At 39.8% G+C, this 22100-nt stretch overlaps 1 protein-coding gene across 1 annotated transcript in view; it reads left to right on the top strand.

Annotated features, from left to right (window-relative positions):
• LOC125112072 (glycerophosphodiester phosphodiesterase domain-containing protein 4-like) overlaps positions 1–22100 on the top strand; it is a 131435-nt gene that overhangs the window by 12826 nt on the left and 96509 nt on the right. Inside the window, exons 2-4 of the mRNA XM_047754330.1 lie at positions 5030–5155; positions 9857–9968; positions 21332–21435. Coding sequence (XP_047610286.1) covers positions 5030–5155; positions 9857–9968; positions 21332–21435 — 342 coding nt within the window. The remainder of the gene's footprint in view (positions 1–5029; positions 5156–9856; positions 9969–21331; positions 21436–22100) is intronic.

Genomic DNA, 22100 nt, shown 5'->3' with positions numbered 1-22100 from the left:
GCAGGGTTCTGGGAAATGACAGAGATCTGGCATATGGGTACTGCCCAGAGCATTCAGCAGTGGCAGCCGCAGGGCTGGTGTGTTCCCAAGGGTGCGAGAGCACAGTAGTTTGTATTTGGTCACAATGCCCTCCTCTGTGATGCCCTTGAAGTGATTGGGGCTGCAAGTGGTGCCTGCTCATTGACCCCTAGTGGTGGTGGGCCACTTCCACCTCTGGAGCCAGAGATAACTGTGGTGGTTTTCCCCTGCCACCTGTAAACCATGCAAGAGGCACTCGTCCTGCTTAGCCCCACAGGATGTGCTGCACAAGGTACTCTTAGTTGCAGGTTCCTGGCAAGGGACAATGATAAAGCCTCTGGGCACTGCCTAGAACATTTGTCAATGGCAGCTGCAGGCTGGGTGTGCTCCCAGTAAAGCGAGAGCAACCTCAGGTGGTGTTCCATCTTAATGTCCTTCTCTGTGATGCCTTCTGAAGTGGTTTGAGCTGCAAGTGATTTTTGTTCAGGTATCCCCACTGGGGATAGAGAATTAAGTAAATGAGTAGATAGAGGAATATATTCCACCCAAAGAAACAAGATAAACTCCAGAAAAACTAAGTGAAGTAGGGATAAGCAATCTAACCAATAATGAGTTAAAGTAATTTTCATAAAGATGCATAAGAAACTTGGGAGAACACAGTGAAAGTTTAACAAAGGCTTATAAAATATGAAGAAGAGTTGAAGAGTACAGTAACTGAAATAAAAAAATACACAAGAAGGAAGCAATAGTAGAACAGATGATAACAAGAACAAATTAGTGAACTGGAAGACGGAAGAGTGAAAACCAGTCAAGCTGAACAGAAGAAAAGAAGTTTTTACAAAATAAAAATGGTTAAAAAAAAGAAAACAGAAAATGGGGCAGAGAACTTAACCTAAAGAAAAAATAACTGCATTCCCATTGTGGCTAAGTGGGCTAAGGACCCAACATTGTCTCTGTGAGGATTCAAGTTAAATCGCTGACCTGGCTCAGGGGTTAAGGATCTGGCATTGCTGTAAGCTGCAGTGTATGTGACAGATGCAGCTCAGATCCAGTGTTGCCTTGGCTGTGGCATAGGCCTCAGCTGCAGCTTCAGTTTGACCCCTAGCCCAGGAACTTCCATATGCCAAAGGTGCAGCCATTTTTTAAAAAAAGCTGAAAACTTCACTACCCTGGGGAAGCAAACAGACATATGGGTCCAGGAAGCACAGACAGTGCCAGAGAAGATGAACCAAAGAGCTTCACACCAGGACACATTGTAATTAAAACAACTGAAATTAAAGATAGAGATTCTTAAAAACAGCAAGAGAAAAGGGGACTCCCAAAGACTACCAGCTGAATTTCAGGAGAAATTTTACAGGCCAGAAGGGAGGAGCACTATATATTCAAAATGATGAAATGAAAAAACCTACAACCAAGAATACTCTACCTGGCAAGGCTTTCCTTTCAATCTGAAGGAGACAGAAAGAATTTTACAGATGAGAAAAGCTGAAAGAGTTCAGAACTACTAAACCAGCTTTACAAGAAATGTTAAAGGGACTTCTCTAAGTGGAAAAAAGATTACAACTAGAAATATGAAAATTGAAAAAGGAAAAATCTCACTTGCAAAGGCAAACATACAGGTTATGTATCAATTTCTTATAAAGTTAGTAGAATACTAAAAGACAAAATTGGTAAAATAAACTGTATCCAAAATTAGAGGTTAAGGGATACACAAAACTAAAGAAAATATATGAGGTAAAAAAATTAAAGTGGGAGTAAAATACAGGCTTGTTAGAATGCAATGGAATATACATATGTATATATATGTATATCTATAATATATATAATTTAATGTGATGAGTTCTTAAGTTCAATATATATGTATATTGAATATATGTGTACATATATAACTATAGTTACTATAAGAATTTAAAGATAACCACAACCCAAAAAATCTATAATATATACACACAAAAAGGAGAATAGAATCCACACATAACACTAAACATAGTCTTCAAATCACAGGGCAAATCCCAAAAGAAGAAAAAAATTAAAAAGAACTAAAAATGAGCCAGAAAACAGTGAACGAAATATTGGTGTGTATTTATCAATAACTACTTTAACTATAAATGGACTAAATGCTCTAATGAAAGGGCAGAGTGGCTGAATGGATTTTAAAAAAACATATCTATACTGCCTATAAGATACTGACTTCAGGTTTAAAGACACAGACAGACTAAAGCGAGGTGATGGGCAAAGTGTATTGCACACAAATGGAAACAAAAAATAGGGGTAGCAACATGTATAACACAAAGTTGACTTTAAAACAAAGACTGTAACAGGAGACAAAGAAGGACATATAATGATAAAAGGATAAGTCTAAGAAGATATAAAAATTGTGAATGTATATGCACTTGACATAGCACCTAAATGCAAAAACAAATATTAACAAACATAAAGGGAGAAATTGACTGTAGCACAATAGTAGGGGACTTTAACCCCCATTTATCTCAATGGATAGATCATCTGGACAGAAATCAATAAAGAAACATTGGCCTTAAATGACACATTAGACCAAATGGATTTTCAGGTATAAAATAAATAAGGCCTGGGGATATAATGTATGACATATGGAATATAGTCAATAATAACTGTGGTGACAGGTGGTAAACAGACTTATCATTGTGATCATTTTTTTTTTGTCTTTTTAAGGACATACCTGTGGCACATGAAGGTTCCTGGGCTAGTGGTCAAATCAGAGCTACAGCTGCCAGCCTATGCCACAGCCACAGCGATGCAGGATCTCAGCCGTGTCTGTGACCTACACCACAGTTCATGGCAACACTGGATCCTTAACCCATGGAGCGAGGCCAGGGATCAAACCTCCATTCTCATGGATACTAGTCAGGTTTGTTACCACTGAGCCACAGCAGAAACTCCATTGTGATCATTTTTTAATGTGTAAAAATATGCAATCATTTTGTCATAGGCCTGAAACTATGACATCATTCATAAGTCAATTTTACTTCAATATTTTTTTAAAAAATCATCTAGTCCATTCTTTCTGTGGTTCAGATAAGAGAGCTGAGAACCTGGACTATAATGTGTGGTAAAGGCAAAACTAGACTCTAGACCCTCTTGTTTCTTCCCCAGTTATACTGCCTTTCATCAAGGTTGTGCTGGGTCTGTGGAGGCACAAGGACTTTGGAATGTCTTTCAGCCAATGCGTTGAGCTTCCACAGAACAGGTTTTTAAATGGGATTGCTTGGGGACCTACTGTGTAGCATAGAGATCTCTACCCAGTATTCTGTGTTAACCTATGTGGGAAAAGAATCTGAAAGCGAATGGATGTGTGTACATGTGTAACTGAATTACTTTGTTGTACAACAGAAATTATCACAACATTGTAGCTCAACTACACTTTAATAAAACTTTTAAAAATGAAAAAAAAAGGATTGTGTAGGTCAGGTCAGAGCTGGTTTAAAAGGTGAAATATACATGCCTTCTCTGGAGAGAATTTGCATGTCTTAGGCTGATTCCTTAGAGTCCTTGGCGGGTTGAGTTTGATGCATGGTCATTTATTCCTCTCTTCACAAACTGTCTGAGCACCAGCTTTATGCCAGGCATTTGCTAGCAGTTGGGGTTTTGTGATAAATTGGAGATGGCCCCTGCACTTGGAGCTCAGTCTGGTTGGGAAGAGAAACCCTTGAAATAGACGATTACTGTAATAGTGCTGTGCAAACAGAGGGGTTGGTGTAGAACTGCCCAACTTAGAGATCAGGGAGGACTTCACAGAAGGGGTGACTTTTAAGCTGAGACCTGAAAAAGGATAAATAAAAGGCTTTGTGTGTGAGGTGGCAAGGGAAGGAAAAGGGAAAGGCAGGATTCACAGGCAAAGGGATAGCTTGAGACAGTGTGAAGAGGTGAGAGAGAGCCCTTTCCATTTGGTGAACCATCCCTGGTTCAGGTAGTTGGTGTACAGTGTATGAAGCAGTGAGGGAAGTAGCGGGAGATGGAGGAGACAATACAAGTCTGCAAAGCAGGGCTTCCCCAATTATTTTTATATAGTTTATTCTTTAGAACAGTTTTAGGTTCACAGCAAAATTAAGTGAAAACTATATAGATTTCCTATAAACCTCCTGCTCCCATATATGCACAAACTTCCCCACAACCAAAAGTCTGTGCTCAGGTGGTAGGTGTATTTGTTACAATCAATGAACCTCTATCAACACATCAGTTAAGTCCATATTTTATATTAGGTTTGATTCTTGGTGTTTTACGTTCTATGGGTTTGGACAAATGTATAATGACAAGTACCACTGATTATAGTATCACACAGAATAGATTTCACTGCCCTAAAACTCCTCCATGCTCCAAGTCCTTCCTCCTTCCCCTTTAACACAAGGGAACCATTGATCTTTATACTATATCCATAGATTTGGCTTTTGCAGAATGTCACAGTTGGAATCACTGCTTTTCAAACTGGTTTCTGTCATCTAATAATATATAGTTTAGTTTTCTCATTGTCTTTTTTTTTTTTTTTTGCCTTTTCCAGGGCCATTCCCATGGCATATGGAGATTCCCAGGCTAGGGGTCTAATCGGAGCTGTAGCCGCCCGCCTATGCCAGAGCTACAGCAACACAGGATCTGAGCTGCGTCTGCAACCTACAGCACAGCTCACAGCAACGCCAGATCGTTAACCCGCTGAGCAAGGCCAGGGATCGAACCCGCAACCTCATGGTTCCTAGTCGGATTCCCTAACCACTGAGCCACAACGGGAACTCCGTCATTGTCTTTTTATAGCTTGATAGCACCTTTCTTTTTAGTGCTAAATAATATTCCACTTTCTGGATATACCTCAGTTTATTCATTCACCTACTGAAGACATCTCGGTTGATTCCAAGTTTGGGCAATCATGAATAAAGCTGCTATAAACATCTGTGTTTCCGTGAACATAGTTTTTAGCCCATCTGAGTAAATACCCCGGAGCGTGATTGCTGGATTGTATTGTAAAATATGTTTAATTTTGCAGGAAACTGCCAACCTGTCTTCGAAAGGGACTGTATCATTTTGCATTTCCACCAGCGATGAATGACAGTTCTTGTTGCTCCGCATCCTCCTCAGCCTTTGCTGCTCTCAGTTCTGGATGTTGTCCACTGTAACAGGTGTGAAGTGGTATCTCACTGCTCTTATAATTTTCCGTTCCTTAATGACATATGATGATGCGCATCTTTTCCAACTGTGTGTCTTTTAGGTAAGGTGTCTGTTCAGGTCTTTTCCCATTTTATTAATCAGGTTGTTTTTTTTTTCTTCTTGCTGAGTTTGTATATTTTGGATAATAGTCCTTTATCAGATACAGTCTTCCATTAGTATCCATGGGGGACTGTTTCCGAGACCTCTCTGGATACCAAAATCCATGGACATTCAAGTCCCTTGTATCAAATGGCATAGTATTTTCATATAACCTACACATCCTCCTATATACTTTAAATCATCTCTAGGTTACTTATAATACCTAATAAAAAGAAAGCACTTATGTAAATAGTTGTAAATGCAATGTAAATGCTATATAAATAATTTCCAGTGTGGCAAATTCAAGTCTTGATTTTTGGAACTTCCTGAAATTTAGGGGAAATTTTTTGATCCACATTTGGTTGAATCCCCAGATGAGGAACAATGTATGGAGGGTCAACCATATGTCTTTCGCAACTATTTTCCTCTGGACTCTGTTTTCTCTTCGCCTTCTCTTGATTCTCAAAATTTTACATGCACATGTAAAAGTTACATTGATCATTTGGGATCTTATTAAAATTGAGATTCTCTTTCAGTAGTTCTGGGTTAGAGCTTGGGATTGCACATTTCCAGCCATCTCCCAAGTAATGCTGAGGCTGCTTCATATATGTATATATGAACAGATGTATGTTTTAGTCATGCCTATGAGCTGTAATGAACAAGAAAATTACATGAAAACAAGAGCTACGTAATATGCCAATACCTTTTACATTTTTTCCATCATTGCTCTTTCATAAAGTTTGTCAGCCTTAGGCTAGGCTTGTTAACCTATTCTTTTTTTTTCATTTTTTAAAGTTTTATTGAAATTAGTTGATTTACAGTGTTGTCCAACAAAGTGATTCAGTTATGCATGTACACACATCCATTCTCTTTCAGATTTTTTCCCACATAGATCATCACATAATATTGGGTAGAGTTCTCTGGGCTACACAGCAGGTCCTCATTAGCCAGTCATTCCATATACCTCAGTGTGCACATGCAAATCCCAAACCACCAGTCCACCCCTCCCTGATCCCCCTGACTGTCCCCTTTGGTAACCTTAAGTTTCTCAAAGTCTGTGAGTCTATTTCTGTTCTGCAAATAAGTTCATTTGTATTCCTTTTTTAGATTCCACATGTAAGTGATATCCTATGATGTTTGTCTTTCACTGTTTGACTAACTTCACTTAGTATGACAATCTTTAAGTCCATCCATGTTGCTGCAAATGGCATTATTTCATTCTTTTTCATAGCCGAGTAGTAGTGCATTATGTGTATGTAATATTCCGTATTTTCTTTATCCATTCCTCTGTTGATGGACATTTAAGTTGCTTCGATGTCTTAGCTATTGTAAAGAGTGCTGCAATGAACTTTGGGGTGCATGTGTCTTTCTGAATTATGGTTTTCTCTGGATAGATGCCTAGCAGTGGGATTGCTGGATCATATGGTAGTTCTGTGCTGATGCTACCTTGAGTAGCAAGGCTATATATCATCCTGGCTGCCATTTGCGTTGGAGGAGGCCAGAATGCAGGTGACAGGTTACTGTTAGAATGATTCAGACCACAGATAACCATGTCAGAAATAGAGTGGTGGAAGCAGTGATGGAGAAAAGTGGATAAACGTGATCACTGTATGGAAGGTGAAATCCTTAGTCACTTGGAGACTGGAATGCACTGGGAGAGGAGAGAGAGCATCATCATGAGTGGCAGCTGTCTGTAACAGGCAGAGTGGCAGAATACAAAGGCCTGGGGGCCTCGAGTGTGAAGACCTCAGGCCTGGTCCCCAGATCTGCTTATAACTTACTCTCTAACCTTGGACAGGCCACCTAACTTCTTGGATCCTCTGTTTCTTCTATCAAAGGGGCATCATACTCACTGCCCTGCTTGTAACACAGCTGTTTCCAGGCTATAATGAGCTAATATACCTGAAAGTGCCTTGTCAACACTTGCGCCCAATACAAATGAAGGTGATTATTTTAATTACTATGAATTGTAAATCTGTTATAAAGTGCTATGGAGTAGAACTTGTTACCAACCCTTTTGAATCAAACCCCAAAAAGGGTCCGCCTCCCTGGTGTCATTTAAGCCATTAGAAAGAGACTGAGTTCAGTTCAGAAGCCAAGGAAAGTTTGATGCTTCGATCAAAGGATGGAGAGGTATGAGGTCCTGCTGTGGAGTCCAGGCTCTCCTGAAAGGCCCTGGGTGGGGCTGCTTTATAAGGTTCTCAACAAACCGGAAGGGGTGGAGCTCGCGCAGGGGCAGGCACTGCTGAGCTCTGAGGCTCCAGATCACAGGCAGTGCCTCCATGAGCAGTGCTAGACACAGCAGCTGTTCATGGAGCTGCAGTGTGGGGAGCAGCCATCTCCTGCTAGGAGCTCAGGTCTGGAGGGCCTGGTGCAAGGCCTCTGCATGAGTGAAGCTAAACTAAGCAGCACAAAGAGGGGAACAAAAAAGAGGTTAGACTATTTCATTATCAATGTTTTATGTTAATTTCCCAGGACTTGTTAATAGGCTTTGCTGATAAGACATGATACTTTCTTTGGCCTGTAGGAATATTGTCTGGTCGTGAGGCGCAGACATGTCACCCTGGAAAGACAGTAGAACGAGTGTTACAGGGTAAGTGGATCATGTAAATGCAGCCCAGCTTTTCCTGGGCGTTGGGGCCTTAAACGTGGGTTTGGGAGCCTTGTTTTAGCCTGTGAGCTCCAGCCCATACTTTTACTATGAACAAGGATAGGCCCGGAGAAGCCTGGCCTTCTGCCCTTGTCTGACCCCAGTCTAGATACCGCTCAGTGAAATCTTGTAGAGGGGAATTTGGAGCTCCCGTTCTTCAGTGCTGAGCCTTGCTGATGTAGGATCCTGAGCATGTCCAGGAGGGAGAATGTCTAGCTTGTCACGGAGCCAAGGGTTTTGCGCCGTGACTGTGACCGTGTGGAGGATAACTTTCCTGGTGGTTTTCTTGAGAGACTGGTGGTGGGGAAGACCAGGGACTCGGGACTCCTGGCCTTTCCTCACTCATTTGCCTGAAAGAGAGGTTAGTCTGGTCTTGCCTCACAGGCTACGAGTTATTTCTGGTTTGCCTAGGTGGCAAGTCTGATCATTTTAGGTCATACTGGTCACTGATACTCAGGAATGGTCAAGCAAATTGCTAAGAAGAAGTACTTAGGTTTCCTTGCCTATAACATGGGGATATTAATAACTGTTTTGCAGTACTGCATGAGGAGCTGGAGAAATAATACATACAGAATTGGCACATGCTAAGAGCTCAATTAATGGTAGCTTTTGAAGTTATCCTCTGAAACCAGTTCCCCCAGGTGATCTGCAGGGAGTTCCCTGGGTGTTTAGACCACATGGTCCTGTCCTGCCTCTTCCCTAGGACGCTGAAGGAGGAGGAGCCCTGGGTGGAGGAAGAGGAGAGTTTCTGCAGGTGTTTAAAATCTTGGCTATAGGAGTTCCCATCCTGGTGCATCAGAAACAAATCCGACTAGGAACCATGAGGTTGCAGGTTTGATCCCCGGCCTCGCTCAGGGAGTTAAGGATCCAGCATTGCCGTGAGCAGTGGTGTAGGTTGCAGATGCAGTTTGGATCCTGCATTGCTGTGGCTGTAGGCTGGCAGCTGTAGCTCTGATTTGACCCTTAGCCTGGGACCCTCCATATGCCATGGGTGAGGCCTTAGGAGAAAAAAAAATCTTTGCTTTATAGGTCTCCCTCTTTTAGGATAAAAGATTATCTGACTGAGCCCTGGAAGATGTTACGCCTGTTTCAGCTGGGTTGCATTTGCAGATGCTGGCTGAGGTCTGGCTAATAGCAGGAACCTGAAACTTCTTTAGTTGGAAGAGGGTTATATTAGTTTATGTCAGCAACAGCTCCGATTCCACCCCTAGCCTGGGAACCTCCATATGCCGTGGGCATGCCCCTAAAAAAGACAAAAAAAAAAAAAGAATGAGACACTGGTTTCAAATCCTCCTGTTTAGGGATTTTGGAGGTATCAGATATGGAGTATATTTGAAGAGAAAGATCATTCAAGTTAGGGTTTATTGAGTTTGAGGTGTCTAGAGCAGGACATTCAGATAAAGAGTCTAGAGCTCAGAAATGAGGTCAGCGCTAGAGAAATGCCTGGAGGTAACAGAGATTAAACAAAGCTAAAACAGGTCCAATTTTTTTTTTTTTTTAAACAGGTCCAATTTTGAAGCAGGTTAGTAAAAAGAAAAAAGAAAAATAGTTAATAGAGTCAGTGAATAACTGGGCTACAAAGATAGCCTAAACTAAATGATTAATAAGAACTAAGTCTATGTGGAAATTTTTTTTAGAAAAAAAAAAAAAAGCAGTGCATACCTTAAAACACGCTTAAAGCATGGTGCTCTGAGCTAAAACTGAACGTCGGCCTTAAATTCAGTCTTAGTGTCTGAGGCCACGCCCATGACCACGCCCACCCGCACCTGCCAGCCTCAAGAGTGGGGGTGGGGGTCTCCTTCCGCTTGGCCACCATTTTGAGAGACGTTAGTCTTACCCAGCTTGAGTTCCAGATTTAGGTTTTGGGCTGTGCAGTCACCGTAAGTATTGTGCCTGGCTCTGTGCTTCCCCCTTAAGCATCTCCAGCAAGAGGAAGCTGATTAATACTATCAAGTTGGCAGCCACGCCTGAGGCGGTGCCAAGTGAAGGACCTGCTCGAGGGAGGACCCCGAGACCAAAGGGCTTCCACGTAAGCCGGTCCCCAGTCCACAGTATCCAACCAAGCCAGGGGCCCTAAGCCCCGCAGCCCCGGTCAGCCTGGTGGCGGGTGGGTTTGGGGGGGCTGGCCTGGGCTTGGCTTATCTGGAAGTCCCTGCAGGTGTGAAGGGTGCAGTCTTTTTTTTTTTTTTTCTCTTCTTAAGGGTCAGTGCTTATCGCTGCCTCTTCAACATCTGAAAGTAATTGTTTTATGTATTTTGTCCAGTTATCTAGTTTTTTGATGGTTATAGAGTAAATCTTGTTTTGCTTTCTCAATCTGGGCATGGCCTGGATTTTGCCTGGAACAATGGGTGAACAGTGGTGCCCTTTTTACTAAGATGGAATTGAGCTCAAGAGAAACAGGTTTTGGAGGGAAAGTCAAGGCTTCAGTTTCAGGCATATTAATTTGAAGATGCCTGTGAGAAAGCCCCGTGGACATTTCAGGAAAATTTTAGATGCATGGTTTTGGAAACCAGAAAAGAGGTATGGAAGCAGAATTGTGTTTATTAGTCTTTCCCTAAATATTGGTGAATTTTCATGTGAATTTGGCTGCACTCGCTAGTGGAAGGAAAGGATCTATAGATATGTGGAAAATGGTTAAGATAATGATTCTGGTTAAAATGCTGCTTTTTATTCGGTATTCAAGCAGGTTACCTTCCTCCCAGACACAGAACTTTGGTTCACAACATCTTTATCTCACAGGCCAGTATTTGCAACTATCCCCTCCAGTTTGCACAGGTTCATCATCAGCCAATTAACATTTTTTTTCTCATTTTAATTGATTCTTTTCCTTTGACCTGCGGGTTTTTTTTTTTTAAATAAATATGTTTAATTCCACAATGTGGAATTTTCCAATTATTTTATTATTGATTTCTGGCTTTATTGCACTGTAGTCAGAAAATATCACAAGATTTTTTTTTTTTTTTGACGCTAACGAGGTTTGCTTGTTCAAGGGCTTTATGGTTCCATAAAGTCCACCTTAATTCTTTAAAGTTGTCTGGCGATGTTCAATTTTATGTATTCTTCAAATAGGACATTTCATTCACTCATGGTAATTTAAGCAGTATTTCCAGCTGTGTCCTGTTATAGGGAAAACAAATTCTTATTGAACTCATGCAAGTAACTATATTTACATGAAAATAAAAATGCTAAGTGTTTCCAAATTCTGGAGGAATTAAGTAGAGAGGAAAAATAAATGTTTCAGTTTTACTTAGGAAGATATAATTTACCAGGTTGCTATAAAGGGTAAAGTTTTCCTAAATCTGAAAACACAGATTAAAAGTGAGCAATATTTCAGAGTAAAAACTATAAAATTTATAGCCATACCCATCAATTCACTCCATCCTACATACCTAATCCTTGATCTTAATATTAGGTTAACAGTTTTGTGAAGCCATCATGGTTTCCATTAGAGTTCTTTAATTTCTTATTCAGTTCAGTGGTATAATCTAAAGGTTATCTGAAACCTGTACTAAATATTTCCAGATCATGTGGACCTAAAATGCATTCAGGTTAGTTTTTTAAAATATTTCAGAGAACTTATGTAGGCGTTTGGTTTCCTTTAAGCCAGTTAAATAGAGCTCACAAATACATTTCAGTAAAACAATTCAGAGGTAAAGATACATCATCTTTATAAAGTGCACAAAGATGTAACCAGAGATCCCTTAGCTTCGTTTTCAAACTTAGTCATGAACTAAGTATTATAATATAAATCTTGTTAGTTTGTAAATAACAGTTGGAATAAGTTAAATTTACTCGAGTTTAAAAGCCCTCTTCGCCTCCTTTTTTTCCAGTTTTAGTTTCTACTAATTAAGCCAAGGTCTTAGTCTCAAGACAACGTGGACTGTATTTGCATTTCAAAAACATCATAACTTTTATAACTTCAGACTTTTTCCAAGGAATGCTTTTGTTCTCTCAGGGTCAGAATTTTGAAACGGTATTTTATCAAACCAGCTTCTCGAACTGTGTATGCAAACAAACAGTTTTTTTGTTAAAAAAAAAAAAAAAAAAAAGCACTTACCATGGCCATTTTCAAGTGAGATTTCCTTTAGATACCAATTAAGTAAGTGCTTGCAAGTGTTTGCTGCACACCAATTGTGCATGAAGCCTGATGGAATTTCAGTGGGTATCTTTCTGTTCGGTAGCTGGTAAGCTTTAGAAGCCCATTTTCCCATTTCCTTCTAGTTTCATTTTAATATAAAGTAAAAACATTCCAAATTCTTACCCCCAAATAGCCAATTATTAATAAATAAGACAAGCAGACATAGACAAGATGGACAAGGCCAAAACAAAACAAACCAGTAATCAGAACCTCAGAACCTTAACCCAGGTTTGGAGTAACCCAGCAGCCACAACATTTTGTATTATACCTATTAGTGTGGGCCTCTAGCCCGCAATTCTACCAAATTACCACCAGCTTGACCTCTAACCCACAACCTGGACAATTTAGGAACAGGTACTTTATTATTTTTTTTTAGAGATTATTATTTTTTATAATGTTTTTTTTCCTATTATAGTTGGTTTAGGCACAGATACTTTTTATGGAAGTTACATACCCCAAATTGTCTTCCAGACCCCAAAGTTAATTCTTAGCTGCAAAGCAAAATAATGCATCAGAGGTCAGAAACACCTTGTCAGGGAGAATCCCGGGATGGTTCTTGGAACTGATGGACCAGGCAGCTGCTTGGATTCCTCCACAGGCTCTCAATACCAGCAAGGAAGCCGTGACCCATGCACGAAAAGTCCACCTGGACTTATCTCCAGGCTGGCTCCCAGAATTTGTTACAGAATCAGTTTCACTAGCCTGATGTGCAGTGAAGCAAACTCTAAGATGCTAAGGTTTGCATCAGAGAACAAATCTCAGATCCAGCTCCCTAAATGTGAGGGGCTTGAGATGTTTATAGGATAAAGAAGCAAGGTGGTCTTATGTGTCAGAAAAGGTGAGGTATGGGAAAGGTGAGGTAATTGGTGTTCTGTGCAGGCACATATGAGTTGGGTGTTTCTTCATGAGATGCAAGTTCAAATAGAGGTACTTAGCATGGTCTGAGGGGAGAATTTGTGGCCCTTTGAAGTCAAAAGGTCACCCATCAGACACTTATCCAGGCCCAGTTTAGGCTTGCTGGTTCCAACTGGTGTTAAGCCAGCCCGAATCGGACAAGAGCTGACTCTAGGATCTAAACTATGTGAAGCTTGGGGGAATGGAATTAATGGAATTATTTTATTGCAAAATAGAGTCCATTTTGCAACAAAATAATTAAGGAAAGCTTGCTCAGTGAACTGCAGGCTACAAGCAGGTTTTTGTTTTGTGTTTTGTTTTGTTTTTGTTTAAACAAACCATTCCCTCATCTGCTGATCTGTAACACAAGTTCAAAATGTATCTGTTACTCACCTGTTTTTAGTAATCCTACAGTATGTGGTTTCAGGATGGGATTTTTTTTTAACCCCATGGGGCATGATTTCAGTTTCAGTTCTTAGAAGTTTATTTTTACAAATAAACCCAGTTGGGCAGCTCAATATATGATCACTTTTAAGTATTCCATTTCATTAGAAAAGAATGTGCATTCTGAAATTATTAAGTATAGTGTTCTATAAATGTTAACTATGCCTAATTTTTTTTTTTATTTTCCCACTGTACAGCAAGGGGGTCAGGTTATCCTTACATGTATACATTACAATTACATTTTTCCCCCAGCCTTTCTTCTGTTGCAACATGAGTATCTAGACAAAGTTCTCAATGCTGTTCAGCAGGATCTCCTTGTAAATCTGTTCTAAGTTGTGTCTGATAAGCCCAAGCTCCCGATCCCTCCCACTCTCTCCCCCTCCCATCAGGCAGCCACAAGTCTCTTCTCCAAGTCCATGATTTTCTTTTCTGAGGAGATGTTCATTTGTGCTGGATATTAGATTCCAGTTATAAGTGATATCATATGGTATTTGTCTTTGTCTTTCTGGCTCATTTCACTCAGTATGAGATTCTCTAGTTCCATCCATGTTGCTGCAAATGGCATGATGTCATTCTTTTTGATGGCTGAGTAGTATTCCATTGTGTATATATACCACATCTTCCGAATCCAATCATCTGTTGGTGGACATTTGGGTTGTTTCCATGTCTTGTATGCCTAATTTTTTAATCAAGTTGTTAAAATTTTCTATATCCTCATTTCAGTCTTTATTGAGAGAAGTGTGCAAAATCTACCATGATTATAGATTTGTCTCTTTCTCCTCTAGAGGCTATATGATTGGATGGCTATAAATGAAACTTTCTTTTTTAAAAAATCATTTTTAATTATTACAAAATGTCCTTCTTTGTCTCTACTAATGTTTTTGTCCTCAAGGTTTGTTGATCTACTGGTAATGAAGTGACATAGCTTAAGCCATTTGTTCCCAGTTCTCACTCATCCTTTGATTACTCCCTCGTGTTCACGCTCTTTGCCATGTAACTTTACAGGGCCCTCTACCATGAGTTGGCATACTCTCCCTTTGACTTTGACCTGCAGACATCCTTTGAAGCAGGACCTTGAAATGGGCTTGTACTTTGGGACTTGCTTTCTTGGACAGTTTCCATCACCATGAGAACATACTCAGGCTAACCTGGTTGAGTGGCGCATGGAGCAGAATTGTCCGGTCATACTAGCTGAGGCCAGTCTAGATCAGCAGGAAGGAGAGTTAATCAGCTCTGACATGCAACTTGTAAATGCTTATATTATACACGCCTGAGGTTTTTGTCCTTGGTTGGTACATAGCATTACCCTCCTAATGAAATGCTGGTGTATATACAAGTTTTATGTTTTTCTATTCTTGCACCTTCTATCTCAGCAAACATGGTTGAGTTTATTCTTTAAATCCAGTTAAACAGTTTTGTATTTTTTTAAATTTAATTGGAGCATTTAGTCCATTTACAGTGAAAGGAATTAATGATATATTTAGGCTTAAATTTGACATTTACTGTTTGCTTTCTGTTTGTTCTCCTATTCCATGTTTATTTTCACTTTTTTTAGTATTAATATTTATGATTTCATTTTATCTCCTTTTTTGGCCTATTATGCACATATACCTTATCAAAGTTCATGGTATGCATATTTAACTTATCCTAGTCTACCTTCAACTAATATTATGCCACTTTGCATATAGTAGGGAACTGGACAACAAACAGTACACTTTCATTTCCCTGCCCCTGGCCTTTGAACTGTCATCGTCGTACATTTTGCTTCCACACTTGTTATAAGCGATTGTTTTTTTTCTACAAAAATTCAGTTATCTTCTAAAGTGATTTTATGTATTTATAACATTCTTTTATATCTGCGCACATATTTGATGTTTACAGTGCACTTCACTCCTTTATTTAGATGTGCATTCCCACCTGGTACCTTTTTCCTTTTTTATTGAAAGACTTTCTTTAACATTTCTTATGGTAGGAGTGACCTGTTGATAAATTCTCCAGTTTTGAATGTCTGAAAAGATCTTTATTTCACTATCTTTTTTTATAACCCTTTTTATGAATGCTGCATTCTAGTTTAAAATGTTTTTTTTTTTTAATTTGTTTTCTTTCTTCGGTTATTTAAAGATATTGCTCCACTGTTTTCTGACTTTGCATTTTTTTCAACAGAGGCATTCTTTAGATTTTCTCTTTTATCAGTGTTTGTAGGCATCTTGATTATGATGGGTTTTGTAGTTTTCTGTATGTGCCTTCTCCTTGGGACTTGTGCTTCTTTCATCACATTTGGAAAATTTCCAGCCATCATTTCTTCAGATACTGCTTTTGTCCCTCTCTTTCTCCCTCTCACTTTCAGTGACTCCAGTCGCATTGACCTTAGCATGCTTCTAGTTCTGCAGCTCACAGTTTCTCCTTTTTCTCAAATTCTCAAGTTCTCTGCTCTTCTACAGTGTCTCTTCTCTTCTTAATCTTAGCAGTGTATTTTTCACCTTTAGAAGTTCACTTTACATATTTAAAAAATATCTTCCATGCCTTCCTCTACTGTCTTGAACATATGGGATGTAATTGTAATGATGCTTTAATGTCCTTGCTGAGTAAATATGTCATCTGAGACTTTTCTGAGTAGTTGCTGATTGATTTTTTTTCCTATTTATGGGTTGTGATTTTTTTTTTGCCTTTTTTATGCACCTGGTAATTGTTGATTGGATGCTAGACATTGTGATTTTTACTTCATTGGCTGCTTTTTGTATTTACTAAAACATATTCTTGATCTTTGTTCCAGAACACAGTCGGTAATTTGGAAATATTTTTATTCTTTTGAGGCTCACCTTTAGGTTTGCTTGGCCAGACCATAGCATCCTTTAATGTAGGCCTCATTTTTTCCCACTACTGGGGAAATACCCATCTGAGTGTGCTACCTGGTGCTGCATGTCTTACACCTTTTTTCTGCTCTGGTAGAAACATCAACTATTCCCAGCCTTTTGTGAGCCCTGGGGATTGACTCACCACATTGTTTTGCGTGGTTCTTTCCCTACCCTCGGGTAATTTCTTTAAAAGCATGTATTGATTAGTATTGTCAGAGACATGGGGACACTAATCTCCCCAAACTCCCATTTCTTTCTGCTCAGGTGCCAGGCTCCTCAACATTCACACACCTAGTATTTCACCCTGGAAAATCTATCCTACTTGTGAGACATTCATAACACTCACTTCTGTTTCCAGAATAGTATTATCCTTCCCTGCCTGTTGTATGCCTTCTGAAACAGGTTGTTTCATACTTTGCAGTTTTTAAATCACTTAATGTGGGATTAAAGCCTTGTTACTTCATTTTGGCTGGAGGTGGACATTCAGACTTTATTTTCTTAACTGCTACAACACTGTAGTGGTCTTTCTCAAAAGCAAAGTATCATAACAGAAAGTTTCCAGGGCAGAGACTATTGCCTGTGATCAATTCTTTAAGACATTTTGTTGTTTAGTTTAATTCTTTTTCCTTTTTTTTCCCCCACCAATTTCACACATTCTTTGGAAGTTCCTATGTCTGAACCTCATCCTATCACAAGGGGATGAGAAAATGCTGTAGCGACAGTTGGATGTCTTTCAATATCTCTTTTTTAACCAGTAAGCAAAACCTTTGTTGCTAGTAAGAAAAACCTTGTTACATGGAAATATCATGTCCAGCTTCTTGAAACATCCTTAAAATAAGGTGAGGCACCCTTCTTTGTTCCTTCCTTCTTCCTGCTAGTTGGAATTCTGAATGATAGATATGGCTTGAGCAGCCATTTGGGGCCCTGATAAGGAAGCCATGCTATAGTGGAAGAGAAAAGTGAAAGGTGCCTGGGTTATAATGACATCGCGAAGTCACATACGACATAATTTGTTCTTTATGCCTTTGAAAAATTTTTGTTGGCAAAAGCAAGAATAAACTTGTCTTATTTCAGCCATTTCTATCATGAATATTCCATCATTTTTAATTGAGGCTAACTCTAAAAAAGCCGTATGTGAGAAGAAAGAGAAGGGGTAGGCATCTGTGTGTATGAGTAACTCATTAATCCAGGATTGTATTTCGTATTCCTCACCACACCGCTAAATTCTCAAGTTACTTCAAGAGCATCCTACAGTTTTTAAAACACATTCATATCTATTATCTAACTTGATGTTTTTAGTACCTGTTAGTTGACTAGGACAGAGAACATGGTACCATTTAAGTGGTGAGAAAACAGAACACTGAATGATGCAATATCTGCAGTAAATACTCAACTAGTAAATGGAAAAGGTAGAGTGAAACCCTACTCTTCTACCCCAAATCTAGCACGTTATCCTAGATTAAACACTCTTGAAAAATCCGTCTATTTTGATGGGATTTTCTGTAGAATGGTGGGGTAGGAAACATTTGAAGGAGCTGGACTATGACTGTTTTATTTACCATTCCAGCAAAAAAAAAAAAAAAAAGTGAACAATGGATAACATTAACAAGATTGAGACTGAGCCCCAGGAGACAGGACGATGGAGAGAGTTTAATTCATGGATTGAACGCAACTTCAACTACGAATGCTATATTACTTACCTTTCTGGCTGCTACAGCTGTGAGTGGGAAGCCAAACAGAAAAAACCTAGACGTCCACTTTGCTGCTGCTCTTTGGTAAACAGATGGGAAGGAGCTAGACCACACTTTCCTAGATAAGGGGAACATGGGCATTAAGAGGAATGCTATGACTGTGTGTGTGTCTGTGCACACATGCATGAATCAGTGTGTAATGGAAGGACTGAAAATAACTTTATTTAGAAGGTGAAAGGTGCCAAGAATTGGATAGGTAAAGAATAGGGGATGGCGGAAGAAATGGTATTGAAGGAGGAGTCGTAAGACTTGGTATAAAGTTTATTTTAGATGGAGCAGATGATGTGAATGGGAAATGAAGCTAGTGAGGGAGCTGGAACAGGTGTTGTGTGGTTTTAAGAATTTGACTTCTGCCATATTATAGGGAATAAAGAGTCCCTAAAGATTTTAAGGTACTGGTGTTGCCTGAGCAGTTTTGGAATGATTATTTGATCATGTGGAAGATGCATTAGAGGGTACAAGAGTAATACAGGGAGATGGCTTTGCCTTCAAAGAGAAAGCAATAGTAGCATTCAAGCTAAGAAGACAGTGGTTCCTGGGTGAGAGTAGTAATAGTAAAAAGGGGCAAGAACAAAATGATTCAACAGATACATATTACTTAGGGGTGATGTAGTAAGTCACAAGAGTGTTTACAGAAGAATATATGGGGAAAGGTAAAGGGGGGCTCCATGGGGAAGGTGACATTGGAGGCATTGTGGTATAGTGGAAAAATCCCTGGACCAGAGCTTGGGAGTATGTTTTGGTCCCCGTTCCACCTCGGCCTTTGGTCTAGGTTTATGTGATATCTCTGAGACACTCTACAGCTAGAAAGTTAAACTACATAAATTTCAAGATTTCTAAATAATTCTTCAGGCCCTATTTCCACACAGGGGAAGGAGTATAGCATATAGCAAAAGAGCAAACATCTGTGTTCTGGGGAGACTGCCTGGATTCAGGTTATGGCTTTACCACTATCTCCAAATTAGAGCTTTACCACTGTGGGACCTCAGGAAAGTTACCTAACATTCCAGTGATTGATTCCCCCTTAGAATAATAGAGGTGGTAACAACAGTATCCACTACTGGGGTTTGTTGTGGGAAAAGAAGAGGTAGAATTGGGCTCAGCTCACCGTGAGCACTCTGTAAATGTTAGCTATTATTGCTCCTGTTCTTGGAGTCACTGACTTGTGGATATGCTCTTCCACAGACAGGAATGATGGTGTAAGGAGTTCTGGGGAGTGGGAGTGAGGTGGTGAATGTCCATAGATGAAGAAGCACAGTGGTATGTTTAGGGGAAAATACATTTTGAATGTTGAATTTACAGATACATAAGGTAATAAATGGTAAGTGATCGAGTTGGAAAAGAATGATTTAATGAAATTATGAAGCATCTTGATGTCAAATTAAAATATTTGAACTTTATCCTGTAAACAGTGGAGAGGCTTTGAAAGTTTTTGAGTAAGAGTGGCAACAATGAGAATCAAAATAAGGAAGTAGATTTATTTAACAAGTTGATTGAATGAGTTTCACCATGGATAAGACCCCTAAGGTCTCTGCCCCTCCTGCATCTTACATTCTAGTGGGATGAGTTAGGGAATAAACAGGTATGAAGAAAGGTGGTTTCACATAGTGATAGGAGCTTTGAAGATAATACATAGGAAAATGTGTTAGGTGGATGGGAGAGTGATTAGAGAAGACCTCTTTGAAACAGTGTCATGTGTGTGGTTTCTTAAAGAGGTGGAGCCAGCCTTGTGTACATCTGGGGGCAAAAATATTCCAGGCAGAGGAACCAAGAAGTGCAAAGCTCTTGAAGTGGGCACAGATTTGATCATGTTATAGAAACAGAAAGGAGGCCAGTGTGGCTGGGGTTCAGAAATGGATCAGTGCGTAGAAAGGGGTGAGGTCAGAGATGGTCAAGGGTTGACCATGTAGGACCTTTGGGCCAAGGCAGGCAGTCTGGATGATATTCTGGTGCAGTAGAAAGTCCTGGGGAGGGTTGTGAGCAGGGGAGTGACTTTATCTGATACATGTTTTTTAAAAGTCCACCATGTTTTTTTGTAGTGAGTGAGTATAAATCTAGTCAAATCCTGGTCTCTTCAGCTTCCTGCATTTAGGAGGTGGTAACTTAGTGCCTTAATACCTGCAATGTCTCTTATCTTTTTTGAGTACTCTATGTTTTCCATTTTATTGCCTTAGTCTTTTATAACTCCATAATTTATACAGGGCAGAATTGTTCTATCCATTTTTTTTATTTTGCTTTTTTTTTTAATAAAGGGCCACACAGGCGGCATATGAAAGTTCCCAGGCTGAGGGTCGAATCAGAGCTACAACTGTCAGCCTACAGCACAGCAAGAGCAACTCAGGATCTGAGCTGCATCTGTGGGCACAGCTCAGGGCAACACTGAATCTCCAACCCATTTGGATAGGCCAGGGATCGAACCCGCATCCTCATGGATACTAGTCAGATTTGTTTCCACTGCACCACAACGGGAACTCCTATTTTATCCATTTTTAACAGATTGGAAGCAGCATCCGAAAGAGGTGATATTTCTCATTCAATGTTCCTGGGAAGGGTTTGACAACCTCTAGCTTGGTTGGTTTGTGATACAATTTTCCGTCAGGGGGGTTGTCTCAAAGGCACAGGTCGTACACCTTCTCTGTAAAGGTGTCCTCCTTCTGGGCTTTGGGTTTACAGGTCTGGGCAGTGCCCCTGCCACTTCTTGGCCCTGTGACCTTGAGTCAGTTACTTTACCTCTTTGATATTTAGTTCTTCTGCAAAACGAGGTTAAGAATACCTAACTTATATGACTGTATTGAGAAATAGAGCAAATGTAGTTACGTGAAATCTCTAGCACTGTACTGATGCAAATTAGTGACTCAAAAAAAAAAAGTGGTTTATTCCCTTGACTCGCTCCCCTCCCCAAAATATGGGTAGGTAAGTGACGAAATGAACTGATGAATGGTGAATGGATTACTCAGTGAATGAACAGATATTTGGTCCACGATGAAGTGGATGGGTTCAACAGGTGATTGTTGAGAGCCACCTCCGTTTAAGGAAGTATGATAGATATTGACAGTTCATAGAAATGTAAGGTAGGGAAGTTCTTTTCCTCAAGAAGCTGTCACATCAGATAGAGACGTATAAATATGTAATTCCAGTTCAGTGTAATGTTATAAATAGACTTATACAGAATTCCATAGGGGTAAAAAGAATGCAGTGGTCACTCCAGAGTGCACTACAACTATGCAGACTTTTGGCAAATATATACAGATGTCGCCAAGGTACCCTGGGTAAATGGAGCTAAGTTAGACGTCCTTCTTTCTCTTCCCAGATAGATCAACTCTTTTACCCGTGGCTCTTTGCTGCATTTTGCCTGAGTGTGCTTTTGCTGTTCACATGGATAGAGACCTCAAACGAACACAATGGCTTTGACTGGTGAGTTTCACTTTTTGTGTTTTCACACGTGTAAGGGCTCTTTGGTGTAGTAGCCGCATGGATTTGACCTCGGGCTGAAAAGATCTGGTGGCATAAGAGGGAGGGTAGACAAAATTGGGTTTTCTTCAGCTGGTGGGTAGGAGGTTGTTTGCATGTTTTGGCTATTGTAAATAGTCCTACAGTGAATGTGAGTGGGGGGGTACAGACATCTTTTTGAGCTAGTGCTTTTGCTTCTCTGAGACAAATACCCAGAAGTAGAATTGCTGAATCATATGGTAGTTCAATTTTTACTCTTTGAGGGATCTCCACATTGTTTTCTTGAGTGACTATGCCAATTTACATTCCTACCAGTGGTGCACAGGCATTTGCTTTTCTGCACATTTTTGTGAACACTTGTTATCTCCTGTGTTTTTATTAATAGTCATTCTAACAAGTGTGAGGTGATACCTCTTTGTAGTTTTGATTTGCATTTCCCTAATGATTAGTGATGTTGAGGACCTTTTTGTGTACCTGTTGGCCATTTGGATGTCTTCTTTGGAAAAAATGTCTATTCAGATCTTCTACCTAATTTTATTCATATTATTTTTATTACTATGAAGTTGTACCCATTCTTCATATATTTTAGGTATTAACTCTTAAGCCGTATTATGATTTGCACATATTTC

Source organism: Phacochoerus africanus, chromosome 11 (assembly GCF_016906955.1).
Source record: "Phacochoerus africanus isolate WHEZ1 chromosome 11, ROS_Pafr_v1, whole genome shotgun sequence".
NCBI lineage: Eukaryota > Metazoa > Chordata > Mammalia > Artiodactyla > Suidae > Phacochoerus > Phacochoerus africanus.
The sequence above is the reverse complement of the archived record's forward strand: the minus strand, read 5'-3'. Positions and strand labels throughout refer to the sequence as shown.